Source organism: Bos taurus, chromosome 19, assembly GCF_002263795.3.
Source record: "Bos taurus isolate L1 Dominette 01449 registration number 42190680 breed Hereford chromosome 19, ARS-UCD2.0, whole genome shotgun sequence".
NCBI lineage: Eukaryota > Metazoa > Chordata > Mammalia > Artiodactyla > Bovidae > Bos > Bos taurus.
In genome coordinates, this window is record NC_037346.1 from 61,519,672 (window position 1) to 61,546,999 (window position 27,328).

The 27,328-nt window shown below is 47.6% G+C and overlaps 1 protein-coding gene across 1 annotated transcript in view; it reads left to right on the plus strand.

Moving 5' to 3' along the window:
* Positions 1 to 24,904, plus strand: part of ABCA9 (ATP binding cassette subfamily A member 9) — a 56,381-nt gene extending 31,477 nt beyond the window's left edge. Inside the window, 18 exon segments of the mRNA NM_001434972.1 lie at positions 1 to 125; positions 3,604 to 3,711; positions 5,397 to 5,570; positions 6,081 to 6,194; positions 6,348 to 6,467; positions 9,132 to 9,200; positions 9,878 to 9,969; positions 11,084 to 11,204; positions 11,863 to 11,980; positions 12,646 to 12,737; positions 16,445 to 16,605; positions 17,599 to 17,674; positions 17,747 to 17,841; positions 18,883 to 19,002; positions 19,166 to 19,306; positions 19,952 to 20,031; positions 22,260 to 22,315; positions 22,653 to 24,904. Of these exon segments, the coding sequence (NP_001421901.1) occupies positions 1 to 125; positions 3,604 to 3,711; positions 5,397 to 5,570; positions 6,081 to 6,194; positions 6,348 to 6,467; positions 9,132 to 9,200; positions 9,878 to 9,969; positions 11,084 to 11,204; positions 11,863 to 11,980; positions 12,646 to 12,737; positions 16,445 to 16,605; positions 17,599 to 17,674; positions 17,747 to 17,841; positions 18,883 to 19,002; positions 19,166 to 19,306; positions 19,952 to 20,031; positions 22,260 to 22,315; positions 22,653 to 22,748 (1,958 nt within the window). The 3' untranslated portion in view covers positions 22,749 to 24,904.
* The last annotated feature ends 2,424 nt before the right edge of the window (positions 24,905 to 27,328 follow it).

The following is a 27,328-nucleotide window of genomic DNA, read 5'->3' on the forward strand; positions in this document are numbered from 1 at the left end:
CTATAGCATGTAACACCAAAAGGCTGAATTGCTTTCCTGTACTCATGGACATCATTAGCAATGGGCTACTTGGAATGCTTAATTCTTCAGAACACATTCAGACCGACAGAAGCACGTATTTTGAGGTAAGTGTAGTATTATCTCACTTTTCGTGGGTCATGAGACGTTTTCAGGAAAATACTTGAAATGCTGAAATAACAGGGTAGTTTTTATGAACTTATTCTCGAATGTTTATGTTTTATATGCAACTAAATTAGCATATATATTTATATGTACACACATATGTGTATACATACACATGCAATATTTAGCAATCATTGCAAAGCATTGTAACTTTAATTGGATGACAAGGCCAACGAACAACAGAAATACAATTAATTGGAAAAAAAATGATGAATTTTGGGCTTAGATCTGTTACCATCTGTGGCCCTCAGTAGTGGGACCTAGTTAAACAGCCAGCATCTTAAATGCCAGGCTTTGTGACCTTGTAACAACCGAACCTTTGTAGGTCTAGGTTTAACAATCCACAAAAAAATGCAGATAAAAAGTTTATCATGGGGCTTCCGTGGTGGCTCAGTGGATAAGAATCTGCCTGCCAATGCAGGAGACATGGGTTCAACCTCTGGTCTGGGAAGATCCCACAGGCCACAGAGCCACTAAATCTGTGGGCCACAACTACTGAGCCTGTGCTCTAGAGCCGGGAGCTGCAACCCCTGGGCCCACGCGCCCGAGCTCCACAGCAGGAGAAGCCGCCGCGGTGAGAAGCCCGAGTGCCGCACCTGGAGAGGAGCCCGTGCGGCAACAGAGACCCGGCACAGCCACAGATAAAAACAAACAGGAAAAATTATAAAGAAAAAAACACTCGATCACAAAGCTCCCTTAAGAAGGAAACAAGACAATGTTGGCAGGAGGAGCTGGGGCTGAGTTGCTATAAAGACAAGTGGTGGGGCACACGGAAAACCAGAGGCGCTCGGTAATTGCACCTACTATCATTATTGAGGTTAGTACTGTTTGTCTTGGGAATCCTTCAAGTTTCCGTTAAAGAATGTTCAGCTGTGACTAGACCAGGGACCGGCTGAATTAGAACCAGAAGACGCGCTTGTATAAAATAGGATTGGCCGGCCGTGCCCGGGTCCCGAGTCAGAGCCTCCTCAGGGGGTGACGGTGTGCAGATCCGTGTCTTCACATCACCCCTTACGCCCTTCTCTGTGCTGAGTCTCCCTTTACCTCCTTTAAATGATGCCTTGGGCATACTCTGTAGCTCACTGGTCACTTTCTGTGTCAAAAATTACTCCAGTGCTGTCCAAAACCTCAAGTTCTTGTCCGGTTCAAAGACATCAGTAAGCAGCAGTCTCGTGGGTGAGGGCCGGGGTGGGCTGTGGGCGGTGTGAGGCGCGCTTTCCTCCCCTTCAGCAGTCTAACCTCTTGGAGTGGAGAGGAGAGTGGCCTTGGTCTGGAGCACACCTTTCCCCTCCTGAGTAAAATGCGGCGGGTGCTGGGAGTGCAGACGGAGGACCCGCAGACCAAGACAAGGATGAGGTGCTGAGGGCTCCCCCGGCCGTCGAGCTGTGGCTGCCCCGGTCCCCTCTGCTTACCTGGTGGCCCCCACCGAGGGGACCTGTGTGGTGGTTTAGGGGAGGGTTTAGCTTGGACCCCCGGCCCTCCCGGAGATGAAGACCTACTCAGCCTTGCAGAACAGAAGTCAGCTCGGGCTGCGGGAGAGACAGCCACACTATCCTGCTTTCTATGGGTTTTTATTGTTTAATGTGCCATCAGTCAGGTAGCGGAACAACTTTGTCTCCTGGGTCTAGAACCTATAAGTTAGGGTTTACCTCATAGAATTCAGCTATTTAGGAACATTTTGTAATATATAAATATAAGTAAAATATAATTTGCTTTCATTTCTTAGAATACATTTTAATGTTAAAATCGTTTAAATTTGCCAGTAATTTAAAATGTAAATAGTTTGAATTTACCAGTAATAAAGAAAATGCATTAATCTTCAAATAAATATTTTAAAACTTTAAAGGAGTTATATTCAGTAACAGTTTTATCACTGTAGTGTCTTAGTTTCGGCATTAAATTATGTGGTAACTTAAAAAAAAATGACTTTACTACAAAATGTTTGCTACCTACCAGCCTAGCTGGCCTTGGGTACCGGTGTAGATAATTTCTCTTAGCGTGAACCCTGTCGATTCCCCCCCCCGCCCCGCCCCCACTCCTGGTCTGCTCCAATTCTGCAAGCCCGTCTGCCTTGAGTCTAAAGCACAGAGCTCACTTCTGACCCCACTCATGACTTTAGCCGTCCATCAGAGTGTCCTGAAAGGTCCCCCACTGGCCACCATTCATGTCCCTGCCTGACCAACCACCCAACTGGCATCAGGAGCCTCTGTGGGCTCCTCTAGGCCGAGCTCTACACACCCTGCCCGCAGGTCCACGTCCTCTAACATGGACAGAATGTGATGTTTATGAACCAAGTTTTGAGTGAGGGGTAAGCCATTGAGACTAATTGTGAATTTTCCATTCCCAAAGAGGGTCCCTGGTTACTCAGAGGTTAAAGAACCTGATGCAATGCAGGAGACCTGGGTTTGATCCCTGGGTCAGGAAGATCCCCTGGAGGAGGGCATGGCAACCCACTCCAATATTCTTGCCTGAAGAATCCCATGGACAGAGGAGCCTGGTGGGCTAGAGTTCATGGGGTCGCAAATAGTCAGACACGACTGAGTGACTGACACACACTAAAGATATTCCAGATCTGGAAAGCCAGCAGGGGTGACCACAGGCAGAGATCAGAGGTGCTGAGGCAGACCTGGGTGTGATTTCTTCCCTTTATCTCCACATGTGCATCTCTGTTCAGGCGGTGCTGACCTGCTGCAAGAGCTCAGAGGGGCTCTCCGTTTAGGAGGGGCTGAGAGAGGGTAAGCAGCTCTCAAGGCTCAGGGTCCCGACCTCAGAGATGAGCAAAGCAGTGAGGCAACCAGTCACCGATGAGAGGTGACTTCTCTCCAGGCTTCGAGCCAAACCCAAAGCCCTCTTTAACCTGTACAGGGCTTTGCATCGCTTTAACTCAGTGCTTTTATGTGGCATGTGGGCTGACCATTTTTCTCCAAGCCCAGACACCTACCTACTCAATTCATACCAGCCAGCACTCTGAAGGCATTTGAGCTTCCTCCATTATGTTGAATGAGAGAAATGATTCCTCCTGCATGTTGAGCTGAACTGACTTGGTCTCAGGTTCTGAATGTACCGCAGTGGCTCCTCCGTTGACAGCCCACGACCTCTGTCTATTAAAAGTCAGCCTCAATGCAGTCAGCGCAGTGCTGGGGAGAAGAGGTTGTGTGATTACGTCTCCCGTTGTTAACCATGGGAGCGTATCCAGTTCACGCGATGCAGTGGAGTTTGCTTCTTCGTGAATCAATCAGGATGCACGTTCAAATGTCCCAGCTGCTGTAACACACGACTAAGGAAGCGAAGTTTCAAACAAACAGGACCTTGGGACGTGCTCTGGGTAGTTAGACCGCTTCACGCATTGAAATGATTTGGTTTAGAAATAGTATAAATGAAGTCCATACCTGACCGCCCACGTGTTCGGCATGATTTCAGGAGCACACGTCTAACGAGCACGAGTACCTGGGCATGGCCTTCTTCTGGATCCCTGGGGCGGCCTGCTTCACTCCGTACATCGCCATGGGCAGCATCGGTGACCATAAAGTGAGAACAGCTATGCAGCCCGTGTCCTGCTCCGTACCCTGTAACACCCACACGGAGAGTGAGACGAAGTAGATACAGGCAGACGGACGACTGAATCACTCCGCCGTGTGCCTGAAACAACACGACGTTGTCAACCGACTATACTCCCATATGAAATAACAATTAATAACAGCTGAGCAATAAGAAAAAATGCGACAAAAGGGATTAAGTCAAATTTCTCAAATTTTCCTCCCTGAGGGAAAAAAATGTTTCCTATACTAAGTAGTAATGATAGTAAAAAGCAAAAGTCCTTATATGTTCTTTTATATTTTTATTGGAGTATAATCGCTTTACCACGTTGTGTTGGCTTCTGTCTACAAGGTGATTCAGCCGCATGTACACACATATCCCCTCCTTCCTGAACCTCCCCTCCCCACGCCACCCCTCCCCCACCCCTCCCCGGGTCACCCCAGAGCCCCGAGTGAGCTCCCCGCGCTGTACAGCAAGCTCCCGCCAGCTCTCTGCCTCCCCCCCACCCCTCCCCCTCCCCCACCCGTCTCCCCTTCCCCATGCCACCCCTCCCCCATCCCCCCTCCCCCACCCCTCCCCCCGGGTCACCCCAGAGCCCCAAGCTGAGCTCCGTGCGCTGCGCAGCAGCTCCCACCAGCTTTCTGCCTTATACACGGTAGCGTATATGGGTCAGCGCTACTCTCCCAATTGCTATGTTCTTAACACCCTGTGACCCCGCCCCCGTCTTATGACCACACATGTATATGCGCATCGTGCACCTAATTTAAACAATGCTTGAAACAATGGAGGGTCAACCATTTGAATAAAAGCTTGGCGAATATACGGAATATGCTATTTGCCTTAAATGAGAGACCTCAGGAAGGATAGCTCAGAAGGTACCATCAACGGGCTGGGAACCTCGGATTCTGTCTGGCAGGTTCTACTTCCCTGCTGACACCATCCCATCCCCATTCCAGACGGAGGCGAGGTTCTCCGGTGTAACAGCCCTAAGCAAGGCACCAGAGTACTTTGGCTTATTGCTGGAAAAGAGTGTCCCTTTAAAGCTTCTTTTTGTGAAGATTCTATAAGAATGTCAGGAACCCACGGTAGACTTTCTGTGCATCCATGGTGCTTCCCTGCCACACAAGTTCCCTCCTCGTGTCTCCACGTCCTTAGCGTCCTCTGCTGGGGTTCCCTCTGCACCACTGAGCCTTGTGAAAGTTCAGCAGGTGCTGCTGGTGGACTCAAATTAATTTTCACTTACCCTGCTCTTAAACTATCCTTCTCTTGAGCAATTTCTCCCATAAGAAGCAAAGCAAGATGCCAGTTATAAGTGTGCTGTTTACATTCCGTGTAAAGCTTAAGAATCTTCCAGGAAATTGTGCACCTCCTTCTCTTGAAACTCTGTGCATCTTGCAAGGCAAGTGTCAGAGGCATCAGTAGCTTTGACAAGAAAAGAATAAGAATCTTCTCACCACGGCAATGCTGTGTAGATCCCTTCTTCCTGGAGACAAGGTGGCATACAGCATTATCAATGCCCCTGAAATAGGAACAGGGCAAGTCACAGTGTCACTTGCTAAATTAGCATAATATATAAGAGAGACAAAGGGGAAATGAATGCTTTTGTGCTGCATATTTGCAATTTCTCCAGCCTAAACTATTCAAAACTTTTGACGATTCTTTTGCTTCTTTATCAGAAAAAAGTTCACTCCCAGCTGCGGATTTCAGGCCTCTACCCTTCCGCTTACTGGTTTGGGCAGGCGCTGGTGGACATTCCCCTGTACTTCTTGATCCTCCTTCTAATGCAAATAATGGATTATGTTTTTAACCCAGACGAGTTTGTGTTTATCATTCAAAGCCTGGCAGTTCAGGTAAGTGGCAAAAGTTATCAAATGGCTTTCCTAGACTACTTTTAATAAATGCAGTTGCATTATCCATCTTCAACCAAAGAACCTCCCATTATGTTTGTTATAGCTTAGATCTGGAAAGCTGAGTTTAACTTGTTGTTCAGTCCCTAAGTCGTGTCCAGCTCTTTGCAACCCCATGGACTGCAGCACGCCAGGCTTCCCTGTCCATCACTATCTCCAGGAGTTTGCTTAGATTCATGTCCATTGAGTCAGTGATACCATCCAACCATCTCATCCTCTGTCATCCCCTTCTCCTGCCTTCAATCTTTCCCAGCATCAGGGTCTTTTCCAATGAGTCGGCTCTTCGCATCAGGTGGCCCAAGTATTAGAGCTTCAGCAACAGTCCTTCCAGTGAATATTCAGGGTTGATCTCCTTTAGGATTGACTGGTTTCATCTCCTTGCTGTAGGGTTTAAATATAAATATGTACTTAGATAGCATTTACCTTAGGTGACTGTAGTATTTCTATTTTCAGACCCTGTGTATAATTGGCTATGTCTCATCTCTTGTTCTCCTGACGTATGTGATTTCATTCATTTTCCGCCACGGGAGGAAGAACAGTGGCATTTGGTCATTTTTCTTCTTAGTTGTAAGTACGCGTGTGGCGCATGTTACTTTATTTTTAAACTATTTTTAATAGTTCTGAGAATGTATATTTCAATCTTTGTAGGAAGCATGGTGGTAAATTAATATTGCTTTCAGAATGTTATACTTTGCTCAAACTATGCTCTTTTTATTTTAGGTCACCTTCTTCACCATTGTTGCTAATTATCTGAATGAATACGGATTCCTAGGGCTGTTTCTCTGCACCATATTAATACCACCCTTCACACTGATTGGTGTTCAACTCATTTTTTCTGAGGTGAGTAATTTCACGTCTGTTCTGGGCTCATGAAATGTGCTGCCGTTGGAGAAAACCTTGGATATGATACAACGTACGTAGAGCCCTCAGCCGGTCAGCATTCGATGCCTGTCTTCAGAAGATCACTTCACTTCCCACAGGCGAGGGTCACAGTCTCCTTCAGGAGGAAGCCCCGCCATTCTTTATCAAGGTCAGAGGCAAAGGCACAGTGGTGGAGTTTTGCAGTTCTCTTGGTCACCCTCACACCTGGGGGCAAAGGGCCTACTGGGAGGTGGCAGAGATGCCCTTTTGCTATTCATTCCAGACACACGAAGTTTAAGGTTCCTCAGAGACGTGCGGTGGGAAATGGCAAGTGGTCACTTGACATAGGAGCCTGAAACTCAGTGTGTGTGTTCAAAACAAAAGCTGAACCCCTGAGATTCACATGCTTGTGAGTGATGTTTAAAGCCACAGGACTAGCTTGTATAATCTACAGAGTAAGCGTTGTTAGATTGAAAAGAAAATGAAGCGTTTGGCTTTGAACTACAAACTTTAAAGATTGGGAAGAGGAGGACTCCACAAATCAGTTTAAGAAGGAGCCTGTGAGGGATGAGAAAAAAAGGAGGAAATTTGTGCACCAGAATCTCATCTCTCAAACCCACCCTGAACACGTAGGGTAAATAAGGATGTGTGTCGGATGGCAACAAAGCATACTTCAAAAAGGATGGAGGGATTCGTCTAATGAGCGGTCTAGAAAGATGATAATTGAGAAGAAACTGCTGGGCTGGACCAGATTAGAGTCCTTGGTGATGTTCACAAGACAGGTTTCAGTGGAAGGGTGGACACAAAGCTTAGAAGGAGCGAGCTTAGTATATAATGCAGAGTGAAGAGCTAGTGAGGTGGTCATAGACACATAGTTCTAGGAGCTTTGCTAAAAAGAGTAGCACTGAGATGGAAGAGTGGATGAGTGAGATTAGATTTAGGTTTAAGAAAGGAGATTCTGTGCTGATGTGAGAGAAATTTAGATGAAAGAAAGATGGAGTAGCTTGGAAGCCAAGTCCTTGAAGATCTGGGAAAAGATGGCATAGAGAGCACAAGCTGTGTGGGGTGGGAGGGCTCCTGTCACTAAAGCGGGAGTCTTCCAGACGCAGACGGAGAGGCGGGGCGGTGGTGGGACGGGAAGAGTGGGGCAAGTCGAGAGAGTGGCGTTGACAGTACACACCAGCGCGCATAGGACAGCGAGCTAGCGGGAAGCTGCACAGGGAGGTCGGCTCAGTGCTCTGTGAGGACCTAGAGGGTGGGCTGGGGAGGGGGGTGGATCAACAGGGAGGGGATGTATGCATATTCGTATAGCTGATTCACTCCATTGGCTGGCAGAAACCAACACAACATTGTAAAGAGATGATACTGATCTTTGCCGGGTCCAATTTAAAAAAAAAAAGCCACAGGAAAAAAAAGATAATGACCAGAGCATATGGAAACTGAAATATTCTCCTTTCTTAGGGAGAAAGGGTAAATTATCATCTGAGTGAAGTGAAGGGAGGTCTTGGGACTTTGAAGGTAGAAGAAAAGATGTGAAAAATTATTTCAGAGGGCAGGTCAGCAGAACGGAGACAGTGCCAGAGGACCCCCCCGACCCTACTTTCCAACTGAAGTCAGCAGAGTTAAGTTTCTGTCATCTTGTCTGCTTCTCTTGTGTAACTCAGGAGACGTGGAGAATTAGGTTTGACCAGGGTTAGGGTTTTGCCAGATGAGTTGATGAAGCAAAGGGTCAGGGGCAGCGTTTCTGTATAAAGAGAGTTCATGACAACGGACCGTGGCATCTAAGCTCGGGAATGAGGAAGGGGAGGAGATAAGGAGGGGGTCTGTGGACAGAGGAGTGGTGGGGAGCGTCACCAACTCCAAATTATAGAGAAAGGATGCTCAGAATAAAATTGGTGGCAGACAGGGCAAAGACCAGGGAGCCTGAAGTCGATTTTGCATATGATCCAGTCCTTGGATGTTAGCAAGATGACGTCAGGATCCTGGCAGGTCATCTAATATGAAAACAATCATCTTAGATGGTGGATGGCTGTGTTGGTTAGAGATTTACTACATCAGATTAAAGATGCTCAGAAAAGAAGTCTTGGGAAAGACGGCTCGAGAAACAAAACAGATCCTTTGCCCCTCATTCACAAAAGCGCTGGGAGGCCTTTTAGATAGTGCTGATGGAAACCACACCTTTGAGCGTGTGCAGGTGAAAGCCCAGGCGAAGAGCTTTGTCTTCTGGCTGAGGGACGGTCACAGGTGTTCCCCAGAGCAGGGGGAGCGCGTGACAGAGCAGTGCGATGGTTCTATAGCACAGGTGTGGCGAGAAAGGCAGCGGGCAGGGGGTAAGGTCCAGGCACGTCTTGCCCTTGGCTTCAGTGGGTCCCACAGCACCACCCAGGTTTCTGCCAGCAGAGCAAATCCTGCTCACTCCTGCACAGACGCATCTGAGCTACAGCCAAACTCAGGTGGGCAGGTAGGTCGCCAAGTGACCTTGGAAGCAAGGAAGGTGCGCAGTTAGGAACTGACTCTTACCCGATGTAGAAGATAACTCACGTAGAATGCAGGCGAGTCGTTTAATGGGCATCATTTTTTGTGGGAAGAGATTCACACACAGATCAAGGTGCGTCTAAACACCCCTTTCTCCTCGTTTCACAGATTTCTCCCGACTCTGTGGATTACTTGGGGGCTTCAGAACAGCAGGTTGCATTTCTGACATTGCTAATCGTAAGAAGATGCTTTCATTTAAATGTTCTTGCCTGAGGGGACAGCTTTGTATGCTCTGTGTTAAATGAACAGTTTTAATTCCTGACTTCCGGCATCTGGCCACTAGTTAATACTCATCGTCTGACACTGAGTGGGAAGCCCGAACTCTCAGTGCTGTGGGTAGTGCTAGTATCAACTCATTATTATTTCTTTTCTTACAATAATTTTATTTATTTACTTAAAAATAAACAGAGAAGCCTGCATGGGCTCTCTCTTGTTGCAGAGCTGGGGCCGCGCTCTAGCTGTGCTGTGTGGGCTCCTCACTGCCCCGGCTTCTCTCGTGGTGGAGCACGGGGCTCCAGAACTGAGTGAGCTGTGGTTCCCGGGCTCAGCTTCCCTGTGGCATGTGGGATCTTCCCAAATCAGGGATCGAACCCATGTCCCCTGCGCTGGCCGGCAGAGTCTTCCCCACTGAGTCACCAGGGAAGCCCAGCTTACTATTTCTGTCATGATTTCTCTTAAGTACAGTAACACAGACTAGGAGAGCTTCATAAAATATTAATGATATTATCTTTCAATCTTGTGAAAATGTTACCAAATCCTTAAAAACCTTGTACATGATCAAGCTCCTTAAATCAGTTCCAATATGGGAGTTGCTCTTGTACTGATGCTCATGGTGATTGTCTTTCTCTCCCCAGCCTTACCTTCATTTCTTCATTTTCCTCTTTATCTTACGATGTCTGGAAATGAAATTTAGGAAGAAACCAATGAGAAAGGATCCTGTGTTCAGGTTAAGAAAATTCAAATACTATTTCGCGTCTTATTTTAATACTCATTGTTTAAAGACATTTTAATATGTCTAATTAATTGCATAGAAAGTGTTGTGTAGAATTGTTCTAAAGGGACTGTGTAGAGTTGTTGTTCAGCCACTCAGTCGTGTCCGACCTTTGTGACCCCATGGACTGCAGCAGGCCAGGCTTCCCTGTCCATCACCAACGCCTGGGCACATCTATGTAAGCAGTTGGATAAGTCTAGGCATCCAGGAAGGAGGAGTAGCTGAGCGAAAGGATGAAAGTTGGAAAAAACACCTCCTTCTGCAGATTTGAGAAGGCCGCTGGAACGAACTTGGAGGCCTGTATTGCAGGACCGTGAAAAATGGAAGCTCGGTACTGGAGGGTCTTGGGTAGAGAAGCTTAGGGAGGGTTTTGAAAGTTACACGGTGGAAGATGAAGACAGATGTGCTTTGAAAACCTTGCCTTACTCAGAAGAGGAATCAAGCTCAAGTCCAGCTTAAGCGAGCAGAGCAGGAGAGGGGCAGGGAGACAGCTCTGTTTTAGGGCATCGGCTGCCAGTGGAAGTTTGGGAGCAGCCGTAACCAGAGGTGTGGGACGATGGAGGAGCGGATTCGGTTGGTAGCAGTCGGAAAAGGGTAATTCTGACACACATTCCCAAGAAGCGACGGTGCTCAGTTACTGGTGAGTCCGAGTCCTGGGTTCTGAAGGTCATGCCTCCGATGATAAGCATTTTGGTCTGGTGTTACCACAAAGCCTCAGAATTCTGAAGTGTCTGTGCTAAAATTACAGTTCCTAGGTTCCTTTCACGGGCAGCCCTGCCTCCAAATCCTTTTCCAGAGACGTCACGACGGATAAGGAGCGTTATGCTCAGGCAAAAAGCCAGGCTGAATCGAAAGTAGCATCACTGATGGGAGCAAGGCTGTTTGAAAGGAGAACAGTGTCGACTGGAAACTGAGAGTCTGCTGTGGATTCTCTACCATCTGAGCCACAAAGGGAGCCCCACAGCTACTCAATCTGTCCAAATAATTGATCGCAGTACATACAAAATTCACCATTTGGGGGCACGTTTCCCGCTGGAAACCTCTTAGATTTGCACTGTTTTGCTTTTAGAATTTCGCCAAGGAGCAGTGCTGTTTTTGCAAACCCAGAGAAACCCAAAGGGGAGGATGAAGATGTCCAGACGGAAAGAAGGAGAACAGCAGACGCCGTGGCCGCCCCGGACGCGGAGGAGGTAGAGCCGTGAAATCACACATAGGGCACTTGACTCTGTCCGGGCAGGGGGGCCAGTGCGCAGTCTGTCTTTTCCGAAAACACGTGAGGTTCTTTAGTCCTTACACATGGAGCCCATCGTTTGACTTCTGTGAGTATGCAGTGCCCACAAAGATGGGAGAACCGAGGAAACACACACACACTGACTGCTTCATGCCTTTTTCAGAGTCGTAGTTTTGGCAAATAAAGCTAATCATCACAAAACCAAAGCGAGACGTTAAACTGAGTACAGTTCACTGCAGTTCAGTGCAGAGAGTTCCTCTGAGGTGTGTATGTCTTTGTGTGCCCGGATGCGTCTGTTTGTGTGTCTATGTGTGTGTTTGTGTGCCTGTGGGTGTGTGTACATGAACACACCTCTTCACAGACCTACTGGTTGGGTGGATGTCTCTATTCCAGTTTTCGGAGGAACAGCAAGCAGGAATCGTGTGCTGCAGTACAGATGCTTTTCCCTGAAGGGATGTACGAGACTGGGGCAGTTTGCTGGAAAATGGCAGTTTCTAGGGGGAGGGCTGGTCTGACTCATGGCATCTAGCAGGAGAGATCTGGACCCGGGGAGGAGGGGACACGTGCTCGTTTCACGGTGAGAATGAAGCTGCATCGGACTTTCCTTGCCTTTCCAGAAACCTGCCATTGTGGCCAGCTGTCTACGGAAGGAATATGCAGGCAGAAAGAAAAACTGTTTTGCCAAGAGGAAGAAAAAAGTAGCCACAAGAAACGTCTCTTTCTGCGTGAAAAAAGGTGGGAACCAGTCGTTCTGCTGGCAGAGCCGTCTTGACCCGTAACTGTGAGGTCTCCTGAAGGGCCTGGGAGGGTCTGAATCCGGGACTGTCTGCAGATGAACCCGGAGGGCAGCCAGCCCTCCTCCACAGGCTACGGCCGAGCCAGCCTGTGGAAAATCTCAGCTATAATTACAATGGTGTTTCCTTGCATAGGAAGACAGTTCTGTTCCATTCAGACAGACACACAGAAAAAAGCAACGATGAGAACAATGACCAAAAAGGAGGCGGTCCTTCTGTTAAGAAGGCTGGGCTTATTTTTTAAGTAATATAATTAATTTCACAACAGGGTTTCGTTCCCAGGAAGGAACCCCCTGGGGTACCGCAGTGCATCCATCCTCACAAATAGCATGTTCTGCAGCGTGTTGGTTAAATGCAAAATGCGCTTCAGATTCCAGCTCAACCTCAGATTGGCTGCATGACCCTGGTCATTTTATTCTCAATTCTCTTTGCATCTCCATTTCCTTGCCTGCAAAATGAAGCTAGTGACAGCACTCAGGTGTGTGTGCGAAGAATAAGTGAAATAATGACTATGGTTTGACACATGGTGAGCCATGAAAGAGCATTTGTGTTACTTTTATTGTAACAATTTGCAAGGATAATTCTGAGTGTACCTGTTTCTTTCAGGGGAAGTCATAGGGCTCTTGGGACACAACGGAGCTGGTAAAAGCACAACCATCAAGATGATAACTGGAGACACGAGACCGACCGCAGGGCAGGTGAGTAAACACTCGGAAATACGCTCGTCAGTGCTGCCAGAAGAAGCGTTCCCAGTGACTGCAGATGCCAATCTCAAAAATACATATCTGGTCCTTTCTTATTAATCATTCTTATTTATGCATTGAATGAAGAGGATTAATGAAAAATGTCTCCCCTTAATTCCAAAAATAGTTAGGCACCAAAGCCTATGTGTTATCTATTCTATGCCTTCTACTGAGTGAAAAGTAGACGCACTCACAGGAAACATTTCGGACAAACATGAGCTTTGTTCACGGTCAAAAGTCTTTCTTTTTTTCTTTTTTAAACTTATGTATCCTGAGAATTTGCTGAATCAGACTGCCAAGATCCAGGATTTATTCAGAAAATAGAACTCTTAGATTAGTGGAAAATTGTCCATGTTCCAAAGCAAAAAACCACAATAGTATATGAATACAGTGGGGTGCTGTGCCTGGGCCAAGTTGTGTAAAGTAATGGACAGAGGACTGAAGGATTGCAACTTTGTCTTTTTTGTTGTTCTTTTTTTAATAATATTTATTTATTTATCTGCAATGGCTCTTAGTTGCAGCATCAAACAGGGATTCGGGGATTGAACCTGAAGTTATAGGGCGCAATCCCAGGTTCAGGGATTGAACCTGGGCCCCCCACGTTAGGAGCAGAGTCTCAGCCCCCAGGCCACCAAGGAAGACCCACAGTATCGCACGTCTGGAGGGCAGACGCTGTTGACACTGGTCAGAAGGCGAAGGCCAGAGAGCATGCTCACCACGAGAAGCTGATGGTGCCCTTGGTCTCCCTTGCCCTCTCACTCCTCGGCAGCCAGGGTGGTCCTTAGAAAAATGCGGAAGTGCTCGTGCCATCACCCTGCTTATAACCCCGCAGCCGGAGTGCGTGCAGAACCTTCACCGGGGCCGCGAAAGGCCCTGGAGGGTCTGGGCTCCGTTGATGACCTTGGCTGCCACTAGCCTTTGGTGGTCTTCCCACTGTGAGACCCTGGGGTGGACTCTCCCGGGGGCTGGAGCGCTCTGCCCTCGGCTCTTCGAGTGTCTGCTCATCTCCTTCTCATCACTTTAAAATCCACATCCCCAGAGGCCTTTCCCTGTGACACTCGGGGCTAACACCTTTATTGCCCTGAAAGCGATCAGCAGGCGCTGCGATTCACTCATATGGCGTGCTTGCTGATGTGTTTCCTGTTTCTCTCTCTAGACTGAAAGTTCTAGGAGGCCAGGTTAGTGAGGGCTCTCCTCCTCAGTCCCGGGCAGAGACGACACAGCCCTGACGTCTCGGGCCTGCTGTCCCAGGGCAGGCCCCAGTTCCCACTCCCAGCTCCACCTCAAACGGCCTCCTGCACGATTCCAACAAACGAGGCTTGTTTGTTTCCTCATGTGTGAAACAGGACCATCCAGCTGACCCCCCAGTCAGGTCGGGTTTTTCTGAGGCCAAAATAATTTAAAACACAGAAAATGTAAGCACTGGTACACATACCTGTTGTTATTATTATATGGCACGGTATCCGGCCCATAAAAATAATAAATGCATGTATTTATTGATTCCTGTGTTCCAGACTAGTGCTGAGAAGTTTCCATTTACCTTAGTTCAGGATTTCTCAGGTTTGGCCCTGGGGACATGTTGGGGTTTGGAGGGCCAGGATGCTTGTTTTTTATCTTCTCTTTTTTTAAACTTAGAAAATATCTTTTTATTTCACATTGCCAATTAATGATGTTGTGATAGTTTCAGGTGAACAGCAAAGGGACTCAGCCACGCATACACATGTATCCCTTCTCCCCCAGATTCCCCTCCCATCCAGGCTGCCACGTAACACTGAAGAGTCCCCTGTGCTGTACAGCACGTCCTTGTCAGTTATCCACTCTAAGCATAGCCACGTGTGTGTGTCCATCCCAAACTCCCTAACTATCCCTTCCCCCAGCCCATCCCCCTGGCGACCGTAAGTTTTTTTCTGCATCTGTGCGTCTGTTTCTATTTATCAGTTCAGTGCAGTCACTCAGTTGTGTCCGACTCTTTGTGACCCCACGGACTGCAGCACGCCAGGCTTCCTTGTCCATCACCAACTCCCCAAGTTTACTCAGACTCATTTCCATCGGGTCGGTGATGCCATCCAACCATCTCATCCTCTGTCGTCCCCTTCTCCCACCTTCAGTCTTTCTTAGCATCAGGGTCTTTTCCAATGAGTAAGTTCTTTGCATCAGGTGGCCAAGTTATTGCAGTTTCAGCTTCAGCATCAGTCCTTCCAGTGAATATTCAGGACTGATTTCCTTTAGGATGGACTGGTTGGATCTCCTTGCAGTCCAACAGTCCAAAAGACTCTCAAGAGTCTTCAACACCACAGTTCAAAAGCATCAATTCTTCAGTGCTCAGCTTTCTTCACAGTCCAACTCTCACAGCCATACATGACCACTGGAAAAACCATAGGCTTGACTAGATGGACCTTTGTTGGCAAAGTAATGTCTCTACTTTTTAATATGCTGTCTAGGTTGGTCACAGGTTTCCTTCCAAGAAGCAAGTGTCTTTTAATTTCATGGCTGCAGTCACCATCTGCAGTGATTTTGGAGCCCCAAAAAATAAAGTCTGTCACTGTTTCCATTGTTTCCCCATCTATTTGCCATGAAGTGATGGGACTGGATGCCATGATCTTAGTTTTCTGAATGTTGAGCTTTAAACCAATTTTTTCATTCTCCTCTTTCACTTTCATCAAGAGGCTCTTTAGTTCTTCTTCGCTTTCTGCCATAATGGTGGTGTCATCTGCGTATCTGAGGTTTCTGTTTTTAAATTAGTTCATTTGTGTCATTTCTTTTTAGCTTCTACACATAATGTCATACGATATTCCTCCTTGTCTGTCTTACTTCACTCAGTATGACAATCTCTAGGTCCATCCATGCTTTTAAGCCTTTATTCCATTTTGGCACAGTGGTTGGTCAACAGTCTGACACCAGTGTCATTTTGGACCAGATCATTCTTATTATGAAGGGCTGTCCCGTGCATTGTGGGATATTTAGCAGCATCCTTGGCCTCAACCCCCTAGATTCTCCATCAGGACAACACAAGCGTCTCCGTACGGGCCACGTGTCCCCTGGCAGGAGGGCTGGAAAAGACTAGCTTATTTAATCTTCACAATATACTTGTGAAATACCCCGTAATTGTAACAGTTTTAACTTTGGAAAAACAGAGTCTTCAATAAATACCTGCTCCTATGGATGTTTGGATCAGTAAATGAAGTCAAGCATTGGACAGCCAGGCTTACCAGGTGGCTCAGTGGTAAAGAATCTGCCGGCCAATGCAGGAGACAGACTCGGTTGGATCCCTGGATCGGGAAGATCCCCTGGGGGAGGATATGGCAACTCACTCCAGTATTCTCGCCTGGGAAATTCCATGGACAGAGGAGCCTGGAGGGCTAGAGTCCGTGGGGTCACAAAGAGTCAGACACGATTAGTGACTAAACAACAATTGGACAACCAAATAAGCGACTTGAATTCTTTCATGGACTTGGAAGTCCAAACTGTGATAGAGGACCTGTCCTGCAACAGTGTGGAGGGTCTGCCTTTTTGTTTTCAACCATCATTTCCCCAGAGCCAGCGATCACCCGCTCACTTCTGGACTCTTGGCCCTGTGTGAGCAGGAGGACACCACTGAAATAACGCTCAGTGCCTACACACATGGTTTTGGAGGGAATGTGAGAATGACCTTGTCTCTACAGGTGCTGCTCGCAGGGGGCAGCGGAGGGGTGCCCCCGGGGTTCCTGGGGTACTGCCCCCAGGAGAGCGCGCTGTGGCCCGGCCTGACGGTGAGGGAGCACCTCGAGGTGTCGGCCGCTGTGAAAGGGCTGCAGAGGGCGGACGCCGCGGCTGCTATCACCAGGTGCGTTGCGGGGCATCACCTGCTCCCCACCTGGGCTGAGACACCTTCACACAGGATGAGGCGGGCTGATAGCTCCATACTTGTTGATCGTCTAGACCCCAGTTCAGTGTTTTTGCTCTCTTTAAGCCTGGAGAGAAAAAGGCCACGCGTTATTATTTCTTAACTGATGTATAGTTGACTTACAATACGGTGTTAGTTTCAGGTATACAACAAAGTGGCTCAGCCATATTTTTTTTCAGATTCTTTTCCATCATGGGCTATTACAAGATACTGAACACAGTCCCCTGTGTTATACAGCGAACCCTTGTTGCATAGCTATTTTACGTATAGTAGTTTGTATCTGTTAAACCCAAAGTCCTGATTTATCCCGCCCCTCACCCCTTTCCCCTTTGGTAACCGTAAGTTTGTTTCTCTAGCTCTGTGAGCCTATTTCTGTTTTGTATATGGAATCATTTGTATTATATTTTTAGATTCTACATATAAGTGACATTATATACTATTTGCCTTTGTCTGACTTACTTCACACTAATTTCTCTCGACCTATGTGCATTACTGAAAGTGACAATATTTCATTCTTTCTTATGGCTGAGTAATCTCCCATTGCTGTGTGCACCACACCTTCCTAACCCAGTTGAGCACTGATGGGCATTTGCGCTGTTTCCATGTCCTGGCTACTGTGAATAGAGCCGCATGTATGGTTTCAGATTGAGAGTTTTTGTCTTTTTTGGATGTCTGCCCTAGTGTGGGATTGCAGGATCTTTGCACGATCATATAGGATCATATACTCACTGTTCTCAGTACAGAAAGAAGGCACTGCAGATATGAGTCTGGCTGCCAAGAAGGGTTCATAAAACACCCTAGGTGGTTTCACTTTTAGGATCATTCTGAGCCTCATTTAAACTCTCTGCATCTGTTCTGACTTGCTGGTTCTCCCCCATGCATCTCCCTCCCTAAGCAGGGTGCTGTGGGTTTGACTCCCCCTGCTTCCCTCAGGCTGGCGGATGCCCTGAAGCTGCAGGACCAGATGGCGCTCCCCGCCAAGGCCTTACCCGAGGGGGCAAAGAGAAAGGTAGGGAGGGCCCCCCGCCCCCCGCCCCGCGCACCCCAAGGCTGGCGCCGACGCGGCTCCTCTCTGTTGCAGCTGAGCTTCGCGCTGAGCATCCTGGGGAGCCCGGGCCTGCTGCTCCTGGATGAGCCGACCACAGGGATGGACCCCGAGGGGCAGCTGCAGACGTGGTGAGGGGCGAAGGGGCACCCCTGAGCGAGTGTGTCACCTGTAACGGCTGACCCTCAAAAACACTGCTGGTTGTGTTAGATCCAGTGGTGAGAGTGGAGATTTTTCCTGTGCTGACAGATGTCCTTCCCTTGGACTCACTTGTATGAATGCACCTAAGCAACCGCTTTGCAGTTGTCATTTGGAAGTCTGAAATTTCCCACTAAAAATGTCCTTGACGCAATAAAAAAAGAAAAAAAAATTAAACCGTTGTTTATAAAGGGAAAGATGTCCACATTACCAGAAAAAAACAGTATGAAGAAAAAAATCCTGATGTCATATCACATCCAGTTTTTATTAAGGAGAAAAAGGTAATTGTAACTCAATCCTCACTCTAAAAATTTCATTTTCATCTTAGCTCTTCCAAGGAAGTATTCAAGACTCACTTTTATATTTAATCAGATCAATCTATTATTAAGTTTAAATCTTTTGCAACATCACCCGATACATAATTCTTATGGAGGGAAGAATAAATTCATGTATTCTCTTTTTTGACATGCAAATTATTCATTTTATCTTATTTACAAAATCTTTTATTGAAGTATAACTGATGTATAATATGATATTAGTTTCAGTTGTACAATATAATGATTCAAAAATTTGTTATAGATTATACTCAATATGTTCTCCAATCACTTGAAGAATTTTCTAAAATCTGTCATTCTGGGCTTTGGGGCATATGTCATTATCATCATGCTTTTACATAAGGTCTCCTCTTTCCTCCTACTGCCTTCTCATAAATATTATTGAAATGCAGCGTCCCTGTAGACAAGCTTGTACCTACTATCATTCCCTGCATTCAGCTGAAGCCCTGCTCCGAGTGAGACACCCTGTTTGCTTGGTTCTTTCCATGCCCGTTGTCCCTGCGAACCTCCTGTCTTTGAGGAGTGAATCTGAATTCGCTCTTTGTTTCATCAGTGCCCGTGGAAACGCCGTTATGTTATTTTCACACCGTCTGGAGCATCCCCACTGGTTGATGTTTATTTTCCTTGGCCTCACTTCAGGCAGCTGATCCGGGCCTCCGTTAGAAACACGGCGAGGGGCGCCCTGCTGACCACCCACTCCATGGCCGAGGCGGAGGCCGTGTGCGACCGCGTGGCCGTCATGGTGTCCGGGAGCCTGAGGTGGGTGGGTCCCCGGGCGCGCTCTGAGTGAGGGCATCTCCCCTGACACGGTGGTCTCTGCGTGGAGCTGGGCTGGCCGGCTGCCCTGGTCCCAGGACCCCGTGTCCCCAGCGGTGGGTTTCCCCTCGCTTCCCCTGCCGGCTGACCCTCCTCTCACCTCCAGGTGTATCGGCTCCATCCAGCATCTGAAGAGCAAGTTCGGCAGAGACTACCTGCTGGAGATGAAGCTGAAGAGCCTGGCCCGGCTGGAGGCTCTGCACGCCGAGGTCCTGAGGATCTTCCCCCAGGCTGCTCGGCAAGAGAGGTCAATGCGGGCTCATTCTGATTCGTCCTGGTCTTTGTTCTGTTTTTCTGTGATGGCGAGATATAAAAGCTTCATCTTCTCATTCCTTAAAAAAAAAAAAAAAACTATATGGGAATCATGAGGACTTAAGTGAGTAGTTCAGTTCAGTTCAGTCGCTCAGTCGTGTCCGACTCTTTGCGACCCCATGAATCACAGCACGCCAGGCCTCCCTGTCCATCACCAACTCCTGGAGTTCACTCCGACTCACGTCCATCGAGTCAGTGATGCCATCCAGCCATCTCATCCTCTGTCGTCCCCTTCTCTTCCTGCCCCCAATCCCTCCCAGCATCAGAGTCTTTTCCAATGAGTCAACTCTTGAGACATCCAATTCCAAGGGATAGCACAGGAGGGAAATAAGAGAACCAAGTCCTGGTTTGGAAGCTGATTCTTGTGAGGGAATTAATATTCTTCCTTTTTCTTTTCTTTTAACTTTCAAGGGCCTGTTTATTTATTTTATATATTGGATTGCAGTTGAGTTCACAATGTTGCGGTAGCTCCAGGCGCACAGCCAAGCCCTGGACGAGCCTGCTGCCCCTTCCCAGACATGGCACCCGTTCGCGGCCGTGCCTCCAGGTCCTGAACTCAGCTATCTCTCCTCGCCCCCAGGTTCGCCTCCCTGGTGGTCTACAAGTTGCCTGTTGAGGATGTACACCCTTTATCACATGCCTTCTTCAGTTTAGAGACAGGTGAGAGTGCCTGCTGCGAGTGAGCCTCTGGAAACCGATCACATTCAAGTCTTGCATAAAACCAGCATAAGAAGTATCAATACATGGGCCTAAAATGTGACATTATACTATATTATATGATAAGGGCTTCCCTTGTGGCTCAGCTGGTAAAGAATTTGCCTGCAATGCGGGAGGCCAGGTTCAATCCCTGGGTCTGGAAGATCCCCTGAAGAAGGGAAAGGCTCCCCACTCCAGTATTCTGGCCTGGAGAATTCCAGGGACTATACAGTCCGTGGGGTCGCAAAGAGTCGGACACGACTGAGCGACTTTCACTTCACATACTATAAGTAAATAGTAAGGTTTTAATCCAGAGGTTCTCAGCCAGTGATGTGGCAACTTCTGGGGATACAGGCAGACCTCGGAGGTATTGTGGGTTGGGTTCCAGACATCACTATATATTGAATGCTGCAATGAAGGAAGTCTCATGAGTGTTTTGGTTTCCCAGGGCATATAAAAGTGATGTTTAGGGGACTTCCCTGGCAGTCTAGTGTTTAAGACCTCACCTTCCAATGCAAGGGGTGCAAGTTCGATCCTTGGTCAGGGAAGCTAAGATCCAGCATGCCTCGAGGCTAAAAAGTCAAAACATAAAACAGAAACAATATTGTAACAAATTCAATAAAGACTTTAAAAATGGTCCACTTCCAAAAAAAAAAAGGCTGTTTACACTGTGCCATAGTTCATTAAGTGTGTGATAACATTGTTTCTAAAAACTGTAATTAGTTGCCATAATTTAGAATATGTTATTGCTAAAAAATGAGAGCCTCCATCTGAGTCTTAAACGAGTGGTAATCTTTGTTTTATAATAATATGGAAGATCACGGATCAGCATGAAAAATAGAATGGTACATTTGAAATATCTTGAGAATTAGCAACATGTGACACAGAAAGACAAAGTGAGGAAATGCCGCTGGGAACGCAGCACCACGGTCTCGACAGGCGCGGGGCGGCCGCACACCCGTGGTTTGTGAAAATGCAGCACTATAAAATGGGGCTCCCTGCGTTTTTGGCTTTCACAGCTGATGGTGTGGTTGGGGGTATAGTTGGTGTCTAGTAGGTCTTCTAGGGGCTTCCCAGGCAGCTCATTGGTAAAGAACCCGCCTGCCAATGCAGGAGATGCAGGTTTGATCCCTGGGTCGGGAAGAACCCCTGGAGAAGGAAATGGCAACCACTGCAGTATCCTTGCCTGGGAAATCCCACAGATGGGGGAGACTGTCGGGCTACCGTCCATGGGGGTCACAAGAGTCAGACACGACTGAGTAAGTAAACAGCAACAACAAGGTCTTCTAGAGGCCGGGGCCATGCTGGTCTAGTAACTAACTGTTGTCTAGTAACTAAGTGTCCACGAGAAATCGCGACTCTCCAGGGTCTTCTTTCCACTCGTGGTTCTTCTCTCCACGTGGGAAAAGGTAGTGAACTCAAAAGTAGGACTGACTTCCCCGGTGGTCCGGTGGGTGACGCCAAGCTTCCAGTGAGGGGTGCCCAGGTTGGATTCCTGGTCAGAGGAGATCCCACAAGCAGCCAAAAAAAAAAACCCATACATTTAAAAACTAAAAAAGGATAATTCCAGGAACTTTTGTTTATAAAGGGGCTCTTTGGCAAGGTGCCGGGAACAGTGCAGTCACCTGAGGCTGGACTTGACACCACGGTTCCCGTTCTTAGGTCCAAAGGGATGAAGAGAGGAGGTGGTGACTGGACCCTGGGAGTAGAGTCGGGTAGAATCTGCCATCTTGAGGGAAGAAGTGACCTTGAATCAAAGGACATGCCTGGGGTCAGGGAGGACATGGAGGGATAAAAGCTCCGTCTCCTCTCTCTCTGTGCCTCCTCCTGGGCTTTCCACTGGCGGAACCCCCCAGGAGGAGCCCACCGAGTCGGGCTCTGGAGCAGAGAGCAGAGTGGAGGAGAGTGAGGGCAGATGCAGAGCGGCTGGAGGCAGTGGTCCAGCCTTTAGCGCAACCCGCGTGGGCAGTCCAGAACCTCGCGTCCTGTTTTCAGTCCTGTGGCCCTTCTGCCCGAGCTCTAAGATGATGAGAGAGAGGACCACCTGGTGAACATGCATTCCCATATTTAATCCAAGTTTATTACCCACCCTGTGTATTTAAGATCTGCCCCTGTGTGCCCTTGGTACATGACTTGGCAAATTTATAAATGAAAGACATTTGCAGTTCTAATACACGTCCATCCTTCTGCAGTTAAACAGAACTTCGACCTGGAGGAGTACAGCCTCTCCCAGTGCAGCCTGGAGCAGGTGGGTCCATTTTACACATCCCACAGCATCCCAGGTGGCTCAGACGATAAAGCATCCACCTGCAACGTGGGAAACCCGGGTTCAACCCCTGGGTTGGGAAGATCCCCTGGAGGAGGAAATGACAACCCACTCCAGTATCCTTGCCTGGAGAATCGCATGGACAGAGGAGCCTGGCAGTCTACAATCCTTGGGGTCCCAGAGAGTCAGACATGACTGAGTGACTAACACTTTACTCTTCACGGAATATAAAGATACCATATGTGCACACACTCTTCACTCACTTGGGGCTACAGGAAACAGTGGTCACCCCATCTCTTTATTTCTTCCTCTGTTGCAGGTTTTCCTGGAACTCTGCAAGGAGCAGGAATGGGACAATTCTGATGAGGAAGTTGATCTCTCCGTGAGGTGGAAGCTCCTGCAGGAAGAGCCTTAAAGCCCAAATCCACTATTTTTAAGACCATATTTTATAGCGTTAATATACCTTGGCTCAGATATGATTTCAAAATGCTTTTGAAACTCACGTCATCACTTTTCTCAATAATATGATGGATAGTGGGACTAAGGAGTAAGGTCAGAGCACTGACGCTCAGCGGACCAGGCAGCCTCCGAAACAGCAACTGAACCCAGCGTTTCACACGGCAGCAGATTTTTTTAAAAATGCACCTGATTAGGGAATTTTTATGTTTCTAAGAATGATACAGAAATTAATTTAAATTAATTTAAACGTCTCTGACCTTTAAAATCTTAACCATTTTCCCTTTTTAAGTAGGCAGGTGGCTAAATGGTAAACATTTCACCTGCAGGAGACACAGGTTTGATCCCTGGGTCGGGAAGATCCCCTGGAGAAGGGTATGGCAACCCACTCCAGTATTCTTGCCTGGGAAATCCCATAGACAGAGGAGTCTGGCACGCAGCATAGGCTCACAGGAGCTGGACAAAACTAAACAATGATCAGCCCTGGGTGCTCTTTGGAAGGACTGATGCTAAAGCTGAAACTCCAGTACTTTGGCCACCTGACGCGAAGAGTTGACTCATTGGAAAAGACTCTGATGCTGGGAGGGATTGGGGGCAGGAGGAGAAGGGGGCGACAGAGGATGAGATGGCTGGATGGCATCACTGACTCGATGGACGTGAGTCTGAGTGAACTGCGGGAGTTGCTGATGGACAGGGAGGCCTGGCGTGCGGCGATTCATGGGGTTGTGAAGAGTCAGACACGACTGAGCAACTGAACTGACTGAACTGAAACAATGAGTAAACCAACGACAGGTACAAAGTGAGGCCGGACGCTGACAGTTTGCCGTAGGGGAGGCGGAGTCTAACGATTTCACGGCAGCACAGGCTTGCTCTTTTCATTTCTTCTTCACCTGTTCTTAATTTACTCATCTCCCTTTCCTGTCACTTCTCAGATTTCAGATTGTACAGTCATGTTTTATCTGTTGTGATGATACAGGAAATGTGAAACCTGTTAAAATGGTCGTACTGAGAATTTGAATGATCAAGTCGAGGAAAGTTTTAAAAAAACACATCTTGCAATTTTGAATCACAACAAACTGTGGAAAATTCTGAAAGAGATGAGAATACCAGACCACCTGACCTGCCTCTTGAGAAATCTGTATGCAGGTCAGGAAGCAACAGTTAGAACTGGACATGGAACAACAGACTGGTTCCAAATAGGAAAAGGGATACGTCAAGGCTGTATATTGTCACCCTGCTTATTTAACTTATATACAGAGTACATCATGAGAAACGCTGGGCTGGAAGAAGCGCAAGCTGGAATCAAGATTGCCGGGAGAAATATCAATAACCTCAGATATGCAGATGACACCACCCTTATGGCATAAAGCAATATTATTTTGGGGGCTCCAAAATCACTGCAGATGGTGACTGCAGCCATGAAATTAAAAAGACACTTACTTGTTGGGAGAAAAGTTAGGACCAGCCTAGACCCCATATTAAAAAGCAGAGACATTACTTTGTCAACAAAGGTCAGTCTAGTCAAGGCTATGGTTTTTCCAGTGGTCATGTATGGATGTGAGAGTTTGACTATAAAGAAAGCTGAGCACTGAAGAATTGATGCTTTTGAACTGTGGTGTTGGAGAAGACTCTTGAGAGTTACTTGGACAGCAAGGAGATCCAACCAGTCCATCCTAAAGGAAATCAGTCCTGAATGTTCATTGGAAGGACTGATGCTGAAGCTGAAACTCCAATATTTTGGCCACTTGATGTGAAGAACTGACTCATTTAAAAAGACCCTGATGTGGGAAAAATTCAAGGTGGAAGGAGAAGGGGACGACAGAGGATGAGATGGCTGGATAGCATCACCAACTCGATGGACGAGAGTCTGAGCAAACTCTGGGAGTTGGTGATGGACGGGGAGGCCTGGCATGCTTTAGGCTATTGGGTTGCAAAGAGCCAGCCACGACTGAGCGACTGAACTGAACTGATAATTTTGAAGCATGTTTTTGTTTTCTGTTTCTTATGATGTGAGGGTCTACTGAACAGTGCTAGAACTTTATAGGTACCACTTTCTTCTGTCTGCATATGCTGTGACCTATCCAAGTGACCATCCTATAAACACTTTGAAATCGATGCAGTTTTCTGGTACATTCTTACTCAGCTGAGTCGTTGTTGCTGCTCTCCTTGCTGCTTCTGGTCGTGTTCTGAACCGTGTTCCCCACAAACTCATAGATCCATTCTCCAGGGTGGCTGTGTTTGGAGGTGGGGCCTGTAAAGAGCTAATTCAAGTTAAGCGAGGTTGTCAGGTGGGGCCCTAATCTGAGGACACTTGTGTTTCTCTAAGAGGGACAACAAAGGTCCTTTATCAACAAAGCTCCATCTCGTCAAGGCTATGGTTTTTCCTGTGGTCATGTATGGATGTGAGAGTTGGACTGTGAAGAAGGCTGAGTGCCAAAGAATTGATGCTTTTGAACTGTGGTGTTGGAGAAGACTCTTGAGAGTCCTTTGGACTGAAAGGAGATCCAACCAGTCCATCCTAAAGCAGATCAGTCCTGGGTGTTCATTGATAGGACTGATATTGAAGCTGAAACTACAATACTTTGGCCACCTGATGCGAAGAGCTCATTTGAAAAGACCCTGATGCTGGGAAAGATTGAGGGCAGGAGGAGAAGGGGACGACAGAGGATGAGATGGTTGGATGGCATCACCAACTCAATGGACATGGGTTTGGGTGAACTCCAGTCCGCTTCTGTCTAGACTGCCGCTCAGCTCATCCAGCCGCCGCAGGCAGATTCTCCTCCCAGTGAGGCACTGGCCAACTTGCCTCCTGTCAGCACCGCTCTGCACCTCTCCTCTGAGCTTTGCCTCCAGGAAACGGCACCGACCGGAGCATCGTTCTGCTCATAACCAACGGGACGAGAGCTCTGGGCGGCAGCCAGCCCGCTCCAGGCCGAAGGACAAGGTTGTGGCAGCCACGTGGTTTCTCTTCATGGCCAACGTGACCCACGCAGGAAATGGACCGGTCACTCCAGGTTCGGGACTTCAGGGTCACGTCCGGGGCAGGCTGCTGGCTCTCTGCTCCGAAGCCTTGACTCATGTTTTCAAGTTCCATCCTTGGCATGTTTCCCAGAACACTGAGGCCTGTTCCAGATTCTCTTTACTTGGTAAAATTCTGCTGAGACACACTCTGTCTTCCTGTAGTGAAGAACCTTCGGGAGCAGTCAAGTCCTGCCGATTTCAGGATAGGCTCAACAATATATAATTGTGTGGCATTGGTTGATCAGCTATGCAAAGGTGCAATATTATTATTACACATGAAGCATCAGGGGACTGCTGCAATGAAATGAAGGAACAAATCTACCTAATCACCAAACTGCCCAGACATATTCTCTGTCTCTCTGCCTCTCTGCTCAAGGTTGAATGCGCTAGAGCTGTGACCTGTGGCTTATCCTCCTGCCCTGTGAATGCCGGTACAGACCTCTGGAAGAACAATGCTGCCCTTTGCAGGCAATTTTAGGTAGAGTCCTTGGAATATTTTCACAGTGAATTCACCTATACACAAGTCCAAGGGTGCTGGTTTTTCAACCTGCTGCTGCTGCTAAGTCGCTTCAGTCGTGTCCGACTCTGTGCGACCCCATAGACGGCAGCCCACCAGGCTCCCCCGTCCCTGGGATTCTCCAGGCAAGAACACTGGAGTGGGTTGCCATTTCCTTCTCCAATGCATGAACGTGAAAAGTGAAAGTGAAGTCGCTCAGTCGTGTCCAACTGATAGCAATCCCATGGACTGCAGCCCACCAGGCTCCTCTGTCCATGGGATTTTCCAGGCAAGAGTACTGGAGTGGGGTGCCATTGCCTTCTCCTTTTAACCTGCTAAAGCCTCTCAAAGCCCAGTCCAGGTGGAGTTCCTGCCCTCCATCTCAAGCACAAGCTCAAGTGTATTACAGCCTCACCATAATATCCTGCACTCACCTAGAGCCAGACATCCTGGAATGTGAAGTCAAGTGGGCCTTAGAAAGCATCACTACGAACAAAGCTAGTGCAGGTGATGGAATTCCAGTTCAGCTATTTCAAATCCTGAAAGATGATGCTGTGAAAATGCTGCACTCAATATGCCAGCAAATTTGGAAAACTCAGCAGTGGCCACAGGACTGGAAAAGGTCAGTTTTCATTCTAATCCCAAAGAAAGGCAATGCCAAAGAATGCTCAAACTACCACACAATTGCACTCATCTCACACACTAGTAAAGTAATGCTCAAAATTCTCCAAGCCAGGCTTCAGCAGTATGTGAACTGTGAACTTCCAGATGTTCAAGCTGGTTTTAGAAAAGGCAGAGGAACCAGAGATCAAATTGCCAACATCAGCTGGATCATGGAAAAAACAAGAGAGTTCCAGAAAAACATCTATTTCTGCTTTATTGACTATGCCAAAGCCTTTGACTGTGTGGATAACAATCAACTGTGGAAAATTCTGAAAGAAATGGGAATACCAGACCACCTGACCTGCCTCTTGAGAAACCTATATGCAGGTCAGGAAGCAACGTTAGAACTGGACATGGAA